The sequence below is a fragment of the Rhincodon typus genome, chromosome 5 (genome assembly GCF_021869965.1).
Source record: "Rhincodon typus isolate 14 chromosome 5, sRhiTyp1.1, whole genome shotgun sequence".
NCBI classification, from domain to species: domain Eukaryota; kingdom Metazoa; phylum Chordata; class Chondrichthyes; order Orectolobiformes; family Rhincodontidae; genus Rhincodon; species Rhincodon typus.
Window position 1 is genome coordinate 13207540 of NC_063336.1, and position 13425 is coordinate 13220964.

A 13425-nucleotide genomic window follows, 5' to 3' on the forward strand; every position below is an offset into this window, starting at 1 on the left:
TAAAGATACTAACAGTGTTGCTTGTGTTTTTTTTCAAGGAGCTAAGGTAAGAAACCTAACGTTGCTTAAAGCTAGAGTCAACAGGTAGTGAGGAGGTAAAATAAACTGTGGGTGTTAGTGTTGATGGGCAAGATGTTTTCTCTCTCTCAATTTTTTTCTATCCTTGGGTTTCCAAATCAAATTTTCTTGCTTTAGAACTCAGCTGGACTGAAGGGTCCGGTTCCATGCTGTACAGCCCTATGACTCTGTGTCTCGTAATAATCTTCCCAACAGGCAATTAGAATAAGTCAAAATACGCTCTGCACATATTTTCAGCTCAGAATACTCCTATGCATTGGTTCCAATGCTGATAGTAACATGTTATTTGTAAGGAAAATATCATCTTTATTATTGAAATATTTTAAAAGCTTAGAACAAAACATGTTAATGGATGTGGAAAGGCTCACACTTGCATGTAGCGGACTTCCTTTATTTGTGTTTTTACATGTCTCAATTAAGATTCTGCAGTGGACCACCAAACTGAATCTGACAAAATGCAACTAGTACAAAATTCTGTATTGTGCACCTCAATGAAATGCAGATTAATTTCTTCTGTATTGTTTTGAATGGAGTCTCGTGAGCAAAACAGTCCTAAATTTAAATCTGTCCTTGGTTGTGCTTTGTTGAGGTTGTCATGTATCATTTTATCGATTTGACCTCCAGGTGATTTGTTACCTATGCTCCTGTTGCAGCCAGGAACAGCATGGTGATAAATCTCAATACCAACCCCACCCCACACACTCGCACCCCCTCCTCCTGCTCTTGTCTGCTCTTCCCTCTTTCTCCACCCACATTTTTCCATGATCAGTGGATGAATTGTGTGATGTGTAGAGTATCCAGAAGGAATATTGGCTTTGAAAATGTTCCACTGCACAAATCCTTTTCGCACACAGAAATTTATTCCTTTAAATGTACACAATTTTTGCCCTGTTGCATGTTTCCCACAGCTCCAATGCTATGAGAGTGCCTTGAAGTTTTCAATCACTCGGCATTAGGAGAGCTTCATTGTGGAGTCTTTAATGAGTTCCTTGAAGACTACACAGGACCCCACTTGGTCAGTAATCTGAGCAAATTATTCACTGTGGTGAAAGGTTCAAATGTTTGAGGATACAGGTTTAGAAATGAGGAATTTCAGACTAAAGGGATAAAGCTTTTTCACCCAAAGTTTAATAAATGTAAGTAATTATTAATCAAAAAAGAGAAAAAACAACTAACATGAGAAAAAAGGGGCAGATAATGTAAATGGACTGGGCATGTAATGGGATAATTGTCTAGGAGGAGAAGGGATTGAGCTACATCGTGTGAATAGGTGGTGTTGTGATCAGTCAAAGAAAAAAGATAGCTCAGATCAAACACATTCTAGAATTCGATTTTCAGAATAATTCCTATGCAAGGGATGTAAGAAGTCTATTGGTTTCTATTTCGATGGACATCAGGCAAAAAAATTTAATGTAGACACTGGTAAAGTCAATCGTTTTGGGAGGCAGAATAATGGTGATCATTTTCTACACAATATGCAAGTTGGATCCATAGATCTTTAAAAGAGGTCTGGTTGATGACACACATTTTCTAAAGAAAAACCTGCATAAAGACTCATTTGTTTTATAAATAGTGGTGCAGATTACAAAAGCAATGATGGGGTGCTAAACCTGTGTAAATTATTGAATAGATCGCAGGTTGGGTGTCATCAGGTATAGGATATATGACCCTGTGAGTCCTGCGTTTTTTGACTGAACACATTTGGGTCTCCACTTCAAACAGGTGCCTTAGTCATAGAGAGCTATTCTAAATAATACCCAGGGTGAGGTATGATGCAGAAACTGGAAAAAAAAATGGAGGTCTTTTTTATGAACAAAGAAAGGTTGAAAAGGAATCTCTGAAATTTTATTGAAATTCAGAAAAGTTGATGATGAGGTTAAGGCAAAGTAGTTTTCATGGTTGGTTTGCAATAAATCATAAATTTCAGATCATCGCCAAATGTACAGTGTTGTTAAGCTGTAAGCGCAGTACTAGAAATAGTAGTAAGTGCATAATTTGTAGCAGCTTTTCAAAGGGATTTGCATAAATATTCAAAAAGTGAAATTTATATAAGTAGGGAAGTGAAGCTAAATGGATATAGGAACAGAATTAGGCCATTCACCCCATCGAGTCTGCTCTGCTATTCTATCATTGTTGATTTATTTCTTAACCCTATTCTCCTTTCTGCTCCCAATAACCCTTGATCCTCTTACTAATTAAGAATCTATCAATCTCTGTCTTAAGTATACTCAATGACTTGGCCTCCAATGCCTTCTGCAGCAATGAGTTCCACAGAGTCACCACCCTCTGTCTGAAGAAATTCTTCCTCATCTCAGTTCTAAATGGTCATCCGTTTACTCTAAGATTATGCTATCAGGTCCTATTCTCTCCCAGTAGTGGAAACATCTTCTCCACATACACCCTATCCGGGCCTTTCAGTATCCTGTAAGTTTCACATGACACCAGGTTATAGTCCAACAGAATTATTTAAAATTGCAAGCTTTCAGAACTCAGCTCATTCGTCAAGCGTAGTGTGAGAGAGAGGCTATAAACTTTGGAGAGAAAAATTCTCTGGAGGATAAGACAGGCAGATTTTTGAGTCCTTTTGGTTGGATTGTGATAGATCAAGCTAACTTTCTAACTCTTATCTTCCTTGTGAATTGAGTGCAGTATCCAATTAAGTGCACAAGGTATGAGGAATATAAAAACAAACTGGTTTATCAATACTAGATCTTGAGTTTAATAATTCAGATGATTATCAGTTTAATAATAAGGATTCTAGTGTTTATCTTTAAACTGTGCTGTCATTTTCATCACAGATTGCGTGCAAGCCCCTGGGGAAGATCCTTTAGATGCCTTCATGACCAAAATCCGAACAGGAGCAACAGTAGATAGTGTCACTCGAAAGAAATTGCACATTAAGTCCTTTGAACTAAAAAGAGAGCAGCAAAGGCTACAGAAACTGATAAAGATAGTGACACCAGCAGATTTACCAGAGCTGAAAATGGAGTAAGTCAAGTATGCAGCCCTAAATTTTTATTGCAATGGTGTCATTCAATCTACACATGGTTACATCAGTAGATAGATAATGTCTGTCCACTGCACTTGAGCAACACTGCTAATCCCTCATTACCTCACAACGGGAGGAGCATGTCTAGGCTATTTAGCCGCTCAAGCCTGTTTCACTATTCAGTTAGGTTGTGACAGATCTGTAGCTTAATTTCATCTACCCATCTTGATCCATACCCCTTGATACCTTTTGCCTAAGAAAAATCCATCATTCCTGGTATTGATACTCATCCCATCCTATTCAATCTCACAAGACCAGAGTTGGAGACAAGGTTTAAAATTCCCACTATCCTATATATGCAAAACTACTTCCTAACTTTTCCCTGTAATGACCTAACTATAATATTAAAGTCACACTTCATTGTTCTGGGCTCCCCCCACCAGAGGAAGTAGCTTCCTTCTATCAACTCATGAATCATTGTAATTAAATCGCCCTTTAATTTTCTGTCCTGCGAGGAATATAAGCCACTATACATGATGGTGATACCGATTGGTGAAAACAAAGAGCATCTAATTTAACCTCACTATTTATTTAGGTAACCTCAGGTGGGAGTGAGAAAGAAACAAAAGGCCTATCATATAGCCCACTACTCTGAATATTGAGTAATTTTTGCATCACAAAACTTCACCTTGTTTGAAATTTTCAAGAATGGAGAGGAATTTTCTTGAGTCCTTAATACCTCTAGGCCTTAAAAGTTTTGGAAAATCATTGATGCACTGCCTGTCATTGACATTCACGGACAGAACATTTGAGGGAATACATTCTGTGTTCCCAATGTGCAGCTCAAAGCCCAGATGCTGGCAATGGGGCTTTGAAAATACTGTCAGTAATTTTACATCGTTTCATGTAATACTAGAATTGAATTTTAGAAAATAGAACCTCAACAAGATTACATTGAGGATAGCAGTAAGCGGGGCTGATTTGCCATACTTTAAACCTTAGCAACCTTGGCTAATTGTACATCTTGATACGAATGTAGACAAAGGAACTGAACTCAGGAGTCAAGGAGGAAGTAACTGATCTTGATATCAAGGCAGCACTTGACTGAGTTTGGCATCGAAGAGCCCTAGCTGAAGTCAATTCAACCATCTTCAGCTGCTTCATCAGTGACTGTCCCTCCATAAGAAGGTCAGAAGTTGGGTTGTTTGCTGATGATTACTCAACTTTCAGCACCATTTGGGACACCTCAGATACTGAAACAGTCTATGCCCAAATGCAGGAAAACCTGGATGATATCCAGGCTTGGGTTCACAAGTAATATTTGTGTCACATAGGTGCAAGGCACTTACCATTTCCAACAAGAGACAAACTAACCATTGCCCCTTGACATCCAATGGCATTAACATTGCTGAGTTCCCCACTATCAAATCCTGGGGGAAGAACTCGACTAGCCATTTAAATACTGTGGCTACAAGAACAGACAAGAGGCTAGGAATCTTGCCACGAGTAACCCTGTGACTTCTACCATCAAGTGGACAAAGAGTAACAAGTTCTTGGTGGTGCTTTTACCTGCAAACTCATTTCAAAGAAAACACCATTTTGACTAAGAAATGCATAACCTATATTTACCATGCTGGATAAAAATCTTGAAATTCCCTACCTGAATCTATATCATATTGAAACCTAAAGCAATTCAACAATCACTCATTGCAGTATTTGAAGATGATATAACTGAAACATACGATGTCAGTAGGTTTTCTAATTTCTAATGGTAGCCGTTGGAATTTTAGTTTCTAATGACTTGGCTTTGGATCTCAAATGCTACTTGATACATCATTTGATAGAGAACTTCTTTTAATAATCCTGTAAATAATCATTCCCACATGTGCAGGCACAATCTGTGAATTCTCTGTCCTTCATACAGTTTCCTCTCACTGCACAATTTTAATGCTATGTAAGGTTTTCTGCTCGAGTCTCTGGAGTGAGACTTGAACTCTATCCTCCTTACTGTGAGACAGGATTGCTACCAACCGTGCTACAGCTGACACTTAATGACTCAGCTGCTCAATATGTAAGTTTTCAGTCATCAGGGACATCATCCATGGTAATCCTGAATTTGGTGATGACTTGTGAGGAGGTGAAGTTCCATACGTTCAGGAAGTATTTTGTCCAGATGTGCTGTTGACAGACTATTTCATTAATTATGATCTGATCTAATTCAATTCTCACCCATCTATTTTATACTTGTAGCAAAGCTAATTGTCAGTAGTAAGATGTGCTGATGCCTCAACCCCAGCTCAAGGATGCTAAGTCTAATTGTGGCTCACCAGTGCTGGATTTGGAGAATTCCTGACATCATTACCTGAAGTGCCACTTTATGCAATAATCATGGAACCCTCCAAAATGTTTAGCTTTTATTTAATACCAAAATTAGCATTAGTCGCAGTTACAAATTATTAGTTCAGCTTCTTGTACTGGAGGGGGCAGTATTGATTGGTATTGGAAAAAATGTATTTCAAAAGCTATGTCTCAGAATGAGAACAAATATAGATACCACTTGCATGAGCTGGAATTCCTGCTTCTTAAAAGTTTAATTGGATAATACATCTTAGGGAAGATATTGAAGATGACTTAAGTTTAAAAGAAAATATTTCTTTCCAAGGATTGCGAGTCCGTCTGGAGACGCAGAACCCAAACCTAAGAAAATTGCTCTGCCCATGTTTGGGGCAATGAAGGGAGGAAAAAAGTATAAACTGAAGACAGGCACCATTGGGGTAAGTGAAGTGAAGTATGATTTTTACCTAATGAAGAAATTATTCTACACCCTGTTGTCCTACTTCATCTACGACTACTGGGACATAAATATTCCTTTAACAACTAGGCAATCAAAGCAATGCTGCGGAAGATTCACTGGTTAATCTATTCCATCTGATTTTATCTATTTGCATTCAAATTTTGTCGAGAGTGAGTGTCAATGACCTTGCCAAGGCTCCAATTTAAAAGAGTTACTGAGATCTGATGAAGGGGCTAAATGAACATTTGTGCAGATACTGTCATTAACCCAATAGTGCATCAGTATAAACTATCTTTGTCAGTTCTATTCTGAGACTTTGCTGAGCTCAACTACCATTTAAAGTCAGTTGCATAGTATAAACAGTATAGAAACTGATCATTCAGCCAAACAGAGCCTTGCTGATATTCCCATTCCACCAGTACTTTATTTGTTAAAAGCACAGGACCAAGAGAAATGTGGAACAAATTAAGAAGAGGAGTAGGCCTTCAAACCTACTCTGCCATTCATTGAGGCATGACTTATGAATACAGCAATGCATCACATCCTTGGCTCTGTATTGCTGAATGTCCTAGCCGGTTAAAATGCAAAATACCTCTTTTTCTTTTAAATAAGGTGGCTTTGATGGTAACTGAAGCTTCCTTCACCAGATCTTCCTACATTGTTTTTTTTAGTCCAGCAAATTTGCAAAAACTGGTGTATTATCCCCCTTTCTCCTATAGCAGTGATTTAAAGATGAGTGCCTCCATAAAAACAAATTGGATCGCTATATGTTTAAGAATTTAAAATCCCCCACAGGCTGCTGTGGTTGTAAAATGAGATATTTATGCAGCATGACAAGAGGCTTGATTATTTAACACAAAAATCTATCATCTGAATTATTGATAGCTAAAGAGGTAGTAAACCTTTTCAGCTTCAGAACTTTAAATTACTTGTGAGATTGGACTGAGCCACAGGCTAAAATAAGATGTGTCTGTGATTCCGATGGTCGCTGTCAGGATCTTACTGTGGCTACTAATTATTGCCTCTTCTTTTTCTCTTGATGACAGTTAGTAGATATTCATTGCAGGACTAAAGGATTTAGATATTTGATCTTGGCTGGGTAAATCAAAGCTTTGCTCATACTCCAGTAGTTTTTTTTTTAACAGCTGCCTTTAGTTTTCTCCTCTCCATAGCATGGTGACTTGTGGAGTAACCAAGCCAAAGTCACACCTGTGTCTGATAGTCATTCTTTTTCCCTATGAATAGCAAAAGGATTAGGGAAGGTAATGAAGTGGATGTTTTCTTTCACACTGTTTCAGATTTTGCATGTTTAATTATGTTTACTGCTGTTGTTGCAAATCAGCATTCTTTTCATTCACTCTTTAAGCCTTCTGGCTGAGTTTACTTCCTAGTTTTGACATGTGAAAGCGTTTTGGAAATTAACCAGGTTGTATCACATTGTTTCCTTCATTACTAAGCTTCAATTACCTTACTTTTAGTCAACAAGGAGTTGCTCCTCCTACTTATCTTTCTCCTCAAAATCAAGGAGCCAAAAGAAGAAAGGAAATGGGTTAAATGTTGGTGGAATCAAATTGAATTAAGCATGGATGTATGAATTCAGACAGGGGTAAAAACAGAGGATCACAAGAAATAGGAGCAGGAATAAGCCTTTTGGCCCATTGGGCCTGCTCCACCATTCAAGACGATCAAAGCTGATCACTCCCTTCCTCCCAAAATCTGTCAAACTCACCCATAAATGTACTCAAAGATACAACTTCCACTGTGCTTTGGGGAAGAGAATTCCATAGACTTAATGACCCTTTGAGAAATGAAATTCATCCTCCTCTCCATCTTAAATAGGAATCCCCTTATTATGAAACTGTCGCCTGTAGAAGGGTGTTCTACCTCAATGAGGTAAAATAATGGCCGTGAGCAGTACAATGCCTCTGGGTTTAGAACCGATTCAGGAGCAAGTTGCTCCAGCCCACACTTTTTCCAGCAGTGGTTGGAAAATTGACTGAAGAGCAGATTGAGTGAACAAGTTAATGGGTGCAGGAGGCAGACAGAACTGCTGAAGTGCAAGCTTAGTTTAAATGAATTGTGACAGCTGTTTGGGGAAAAGAAGGTTCAAGAACCTGGGAGACAGAATGAGATCTTGAGGTAGAGGTATGTCCCTCGCTTCTCAAATGCTAACTCATACATCCTTCTGGAGGTTGTGAGAGGGAAGAGTTAGGCCCTCTTCCAAAAGGGAAGAAGGAGAAACCCACCTAACCCCACAAAACAGTCACAATCAGTAACAAAATTGTAGCCTGAAGCAGTACAAGAAAAAGTGCAGTGATCTTCATTCTGGCAAGGTGATTGCAATCTGAGACTCTGGCAAGCCTCTCAGTATTCAATTTCCCTCAGCCTGCAGGTATATGTTGCTCCTGAGCACAGTACAGGGCATTTGCGGTTTGCACAACCTCCACTCCACCCCAGTAAGGCCCATAGCCTGAACACAGCTGAGGACCTGTCATGCAGCTTCCTACGTTTATGAACCAAGGGCATCTGTCAAAGGGATGAGCAGGGTTTACACTCTCTCTCTTTCTTACCTTTGTCTTTGCATGAGGAAACTAGGCACGTAGTGCCAGGAGAATGCTTGAGAAAAGTAGGCATATAGTGCCAGGAGAGTGCTGCAGCTCACCACATCATTGCCATGGAAACTGCCATGGTGGCTCTGTAGAACCAGCTGAGCAATGGAGAAAGGCTAAACCAGAGGAGAGGATGGAAAGATATTGCAATCTGTAAATGAAGAGGTTGGGATACACTGCCCAGTCTACCCAACTTGCAGCATGCCAAGGACAACTGAATTGGGATGCCTCAACATTTCAGTGGCTTCTGCTGCCAAAGTTCTTTGACGTCCTTCTTGTGTCACCCATATTTTCGATCATTGTCACATGTCTGAGTCCTGCCACAGCACCAGGGAGGTGGTGCATGGCTGAGACAGCAGACGCAGCAGCAGCAGCACCTCATAAATGCAACCTTTATCAATAGAGAAATAATGATAGCGATGGTTCCTCATGTGTGATTAGAAAGGATAATACTGGGTGAAGAGCAAGACCCCAAATTCTCAGCTGGGCACATATGTTGAGTTTCAGGAGTCCTAAATAAAAGAGGGGATCTACTTAGACCAGCAGCATATCTTATTTATGACAGTACCCTGAGGCAGTGAGTAGTCCTGGGCTGAGAATGAAGGAGTTCATTCAGCTTATTTATGTCACCGTAGCTCAGGATTTGGACTACGTGAGCTCCTTCAATGAGAGAGTGGCCAACTTCATGGAGAGCTGTATGCGGCAGCACTCTTCTTGAGTGTAAGAATAGAACAGTGTGCAGGGTGCATACAACACTCTGTCGTGTTGGCTGGTCAGTAGTGTTGGTGGTACAATGACACATCAAGTGAATGCCAATTATGCCTCAGTTAGTGATCCCCTCCAGCAATCCAGAGCACCATTGAAGGGTTGAAGCAGTCACCGAGGAGGTCAGGGGAGCCACCATTCATCATCAGTGGCCCCTTGGCCCCTCTGAGTGAGGGATCATCTGTGCAATTGGACTTTGTGACAAGAACAGTGGCCATGGGCATCTCAACCGCAAGCAGACACAAGCAAGTAGGATACTGATACCTTATCTGAGGCCATCAGATGCCACTGGGGTTTGCTTCATTTGTAAGTATTTTCACCTTTTCAATACCCTTTCAATATTGACACATGATAACGTGTGAGCTTTCATTTTTCAATGGTAAGGCTGGAAAAAGAAGGAAGACTTGGTGAAGGCAGGGAAAGCATTTGAAAGAGAGTAGTGACACTACTGGACTGATGTGCATCATTCATTGTTTCATGATTTGCATCTTCATTGAAAGTGTTCTCACAGTAACCAAGTGGGTTCCTGAGGCCACCCACTGTGGGGTGAGGAGAGCTCAATTGATTGCAGATGATTCCTGTGTTGATGATTTCCTGATAAAACCTTGTTAATACTGCACTAGTCCCAACACCTCTCAGCATGACCGTTGCACCTCTTTACTGTACAATATCTTTTTGACATTACTGCTCTCCTATTCCTCTGATGAGCTATGTCATTTCAAAGTCCACAACCTTCTGGAGGACCATGTTATAGTGTGTGCACAGACACTGTGCAGAGTCCAGTGACACCACCATGTGACAGGAATATACAGCAGAGTACCAGCTGAGCAGTGCAGGCACCAGAACCATGTATTCAGTAGCCCAATGGCGAACCCATTGGTGGTCCTTATGAGCAAATTGCCTCTGTTTGATTGATAGATTGATTTATTGTCATGTGTCCCGAAAAACAGTGAAAAGCTTTGTTTATGAACGGTGCAGGCAAGTCACAGCAAGAAAAAATGTACAGATCAGAAAGACTTAGAGGCATACAGGTTACATTGCAGATTGCATTATTTGAGGCTAGAGTCCATTCAACAGTCTGATAATGGCCAGAAAGAAGCTGTTCCTGAACCTGCTCGTGTGTTTGTTCAGGCTTCTGTATCTTCTGCCTGATGGAAGAGCTTGTAAGAGAGCATTACCAGGGTGCGATGGGACTTTGATGATGCTGGCCACCTTTCCGCATCAGTGGGCCATGTAAATAGAGTCCAAGGATGGAAGGTTGGCTTCCGTGAAGGTCTGGGCTATGCGCACCACCTTCTGTAGTTTCTTACGGTCCTGGGCAGAGCAGTTGCCATACCAGGCCGTCATGCACCCAGACAGTATGCTTTCAATGGTGCATCTGTAGAAATTGGTGAGGGACCTTATGGACATGCCAAATTTCCTGAGCTGCCTGAAGATGAAGAGGCATTGTTGCACCTTCTTCACTGTCGCATTTACCTGAGAAGTCCAGGACAAATCATCGGTCATTGTCACTCTGAAGAACGTGATGCTCTTTACTCTCTCAACCTTAGTTCTGTTGATGTAGATGGGGGCGTGTTCTCCTCCTTTCTTTTTGAAGTCAATGATCAGTTCTTTAGTTTTGCCAACGTTGAGAGACAGATTGTTTTCATTGCATCACCTCACGAAGTCCTCTACCTCCCTTCTATATTTTGACTCGTTGTTCTTTGATATCTGTCCCACTACGGTGGTGTCAGCAGTGAACTTGTAGATGGTGTTCAGAATTGGGCAACACAGTCATAGGTGTACTGGGAGTACAATAAGGGGCTGAGGACACATCCTTGGGGGGGCTCCAGTATTGAGTGTTATTGTGGAGGAGGTGCGGTTACCTATCTTTACTGATTGTGGCCTATGGGTAAAAAAGCTGAGGATCCAGTTGCAGAGGGTGGAGCCGAGACCAAGGTCATGCAGTTTTGAGATCAGTCTGGAGGGGATAATGGTGTTGTAGGCAGAGCTGTAGTCAATGAACAGGAGTCTGTTGTAGGTGACTTTGTTGTCAACATGTTCCAGGGATGAGTGCAGGGTTAGTGATATGGCATCCTCTGACCTGTTATGTCTGTGGGCAAATTGTAATGGATCGAGGCAGGTTGGGAGACTGCCGTTGATGTAGGCCATGACCAGCCATTCGAAGCACTTCATGATTATTGAAGTCAGAGCTATTGGGTGTTAGCCATTAAGGCACACTGCATGTGTTTTCTCGGGTACGGGGATGATGGTGGTCTTCTTGAAGCAGGTGGGGACTTTGGCTTGTAGGAGGGAGAGGTTGAAAATGTTGTTGGATACCTCCGCCAGTTGGTCCCCACAGGATCTGAGTGCATAGCCGGGGGCGCCATCCAGGCCCATCGCTTTCCTCGGGTTGACTCTCAGGAAGACTGATCTGACTTCTGAAGCGGTGACAGAGGGAACAGATGTGTCTAGGGCTGTTGGGGCAGGCGTCATCACACCGGTAGCATTCTGCTCAAACCAAGCAGAGAAAGCATTGAATGCATTAGGGAGGGATGGGTCATTGTCTGCTATCTTACACTGTTTCGTTTTGAATCCCATAACGTGGTTTAGGTCTTGCCATAGATGGCGGGAGTCTGTTTGGTAGGTCTGGACCCCTAACTTGGTCCGGTACTACCTGTTGGCCTCCCTGATGGCATTGCGGAGGTCACATCTGGATTTTCTGCGTTGGTCTGGGTCAGCCAAATTGAATGCTGCACGTCTAGTCTTCAGTTGGGAATGGATTTCCTGGTTTCATCCAAGGTTCATGGTTGGGAAACACTCGGATTGACTTCTTTGGTACACCGTCCTCCATGCATTTGCGGTTGTAGTGCTTCTGTGTTTCTGTAGTCATTTGTTCAAGGAATAACCCTGTTCCCTAGATTCCATCCACAAGGTTTGGATGTGGAATGAAGAACTGTGATGCTTTGGGCTGCCAACAGTGTAGGAGTTGTGGCAACTGCTGGAACAATGACCATGCACCTCATAGTGCCCCAAAAAGCAACCACACGTGGTTGCAAGCCGGTTGAAGATTGAGGGAGCTGATGCTTTTAATTATTGATGAATCTCACTTGCCATTCACCCAGTGTCCCATGGACATTTGGATGCAATTAATAATGCGCTGCAGCATGGTGATTGTAGTAATGGAGACAAAACGCACTGCCTTTATTGCCATTATTTGAAAGTTATGTACTGTCTAGTGTAAGTAGGGCATTAGTGACCTGTGAAATAAAATGATGTGTTGCTGATTCTTGAAAGGAGCCAAAGATATTGCTTAAGGACTCGGTGAGATTGACAGCTACTGGCATGACATGACAAGCAGGACTGCAAGTTGTGAAATCGTCCACAACAAAGATGTAAATCTTGGTGACCTTCATCTGTCTTGAGCCCCGAACACTCTCTCTCTCTGCTACTGAGGAATTTGATTCTCTTTGCCATTCAGCCCAAAATCAAAGAACTGCAATCCAATTATCACCTGTTGCCTTACTTACATTTAGCTGCAATCTCAATAATTTCTGGATCCTAACCTTCTCCTCTTCTCCTCCCAAGGTGAGAGGGTCACAACCTCTTCCGTTGTCTAAGCCCCTAGGCACCACTTTCAGTGTAACTTCTACCACCCAATGAAATCTGCGTGTTAATGGCTTAGTGATCATCTTACTTGTGCCCCTTTTTAAGGGTCCAGCCAAGTTAATGGTAGGCTATGACACCACCCTGACTAGGTTGCCACCTCCATACAGTCCCTGACTCACTGTGTCCTCCTCAAAATTCCAAAGTACCCCTTAATGAGCTGTCAGTAAGCCCATACTTTTTGGCCTTATTTCCAAATCAGGGCAGCATGTATCTCCCATCGTAAGGAAAAATGCCAGTGACAGGAACAGTAAAATCAGTACACCACCCAAAAGCACTAATTTTCACACCCACCCTTGTGCCCACCCCAATCGAGAGCTAAAATGCCAGGTGCTTCGAGGGTGTTTCATTGTAGGTAAACCTTTTTGGGGCACCCTAAGGATGTGAAAGATGTTACATCTGTGCAAATATTTTCTTGCATAAAGCTAAGAAGGGATAGATAAATGTCCTTTCTAATCTTTCAGTTTTAATTCAGTGGTGTGTTCACAAAGGTGAAGGGTGACAAATGATGCTATTCGATGAACACACTATTTGGGGTGCCTGAT

General features: G+C 41.6%; 1 protein-coding gene across 2 annotated transcripts in view; it reads left to right on the plus strand.

Annotated features, from left to right (window-relative positions):
- The window catches only part of LOC109938951 (solute carrier family 4 member 1 adaptor protein), a 104625-nt gene that overhangs the window by 54757 nt on the left and 36443 nt on the right, over positions 1 to 13425 (plus strand). For both annotated transcript variants that reach the window (XM_048597412.1, XM_048597413.1), the window contains exons 9-10: positions 2877 to 3066; positions 5730 to 5841. In XM_048597412.1, coding sequence (XP_048453369.1) covers positions 2877 to 3066; positions 5730 to 5841 — 302 coding nt within the window. The remainder of the gene's footprint in view (positions 1 to 2876; positions 3067 to 5729; positions 5842 to 13425) is intronic.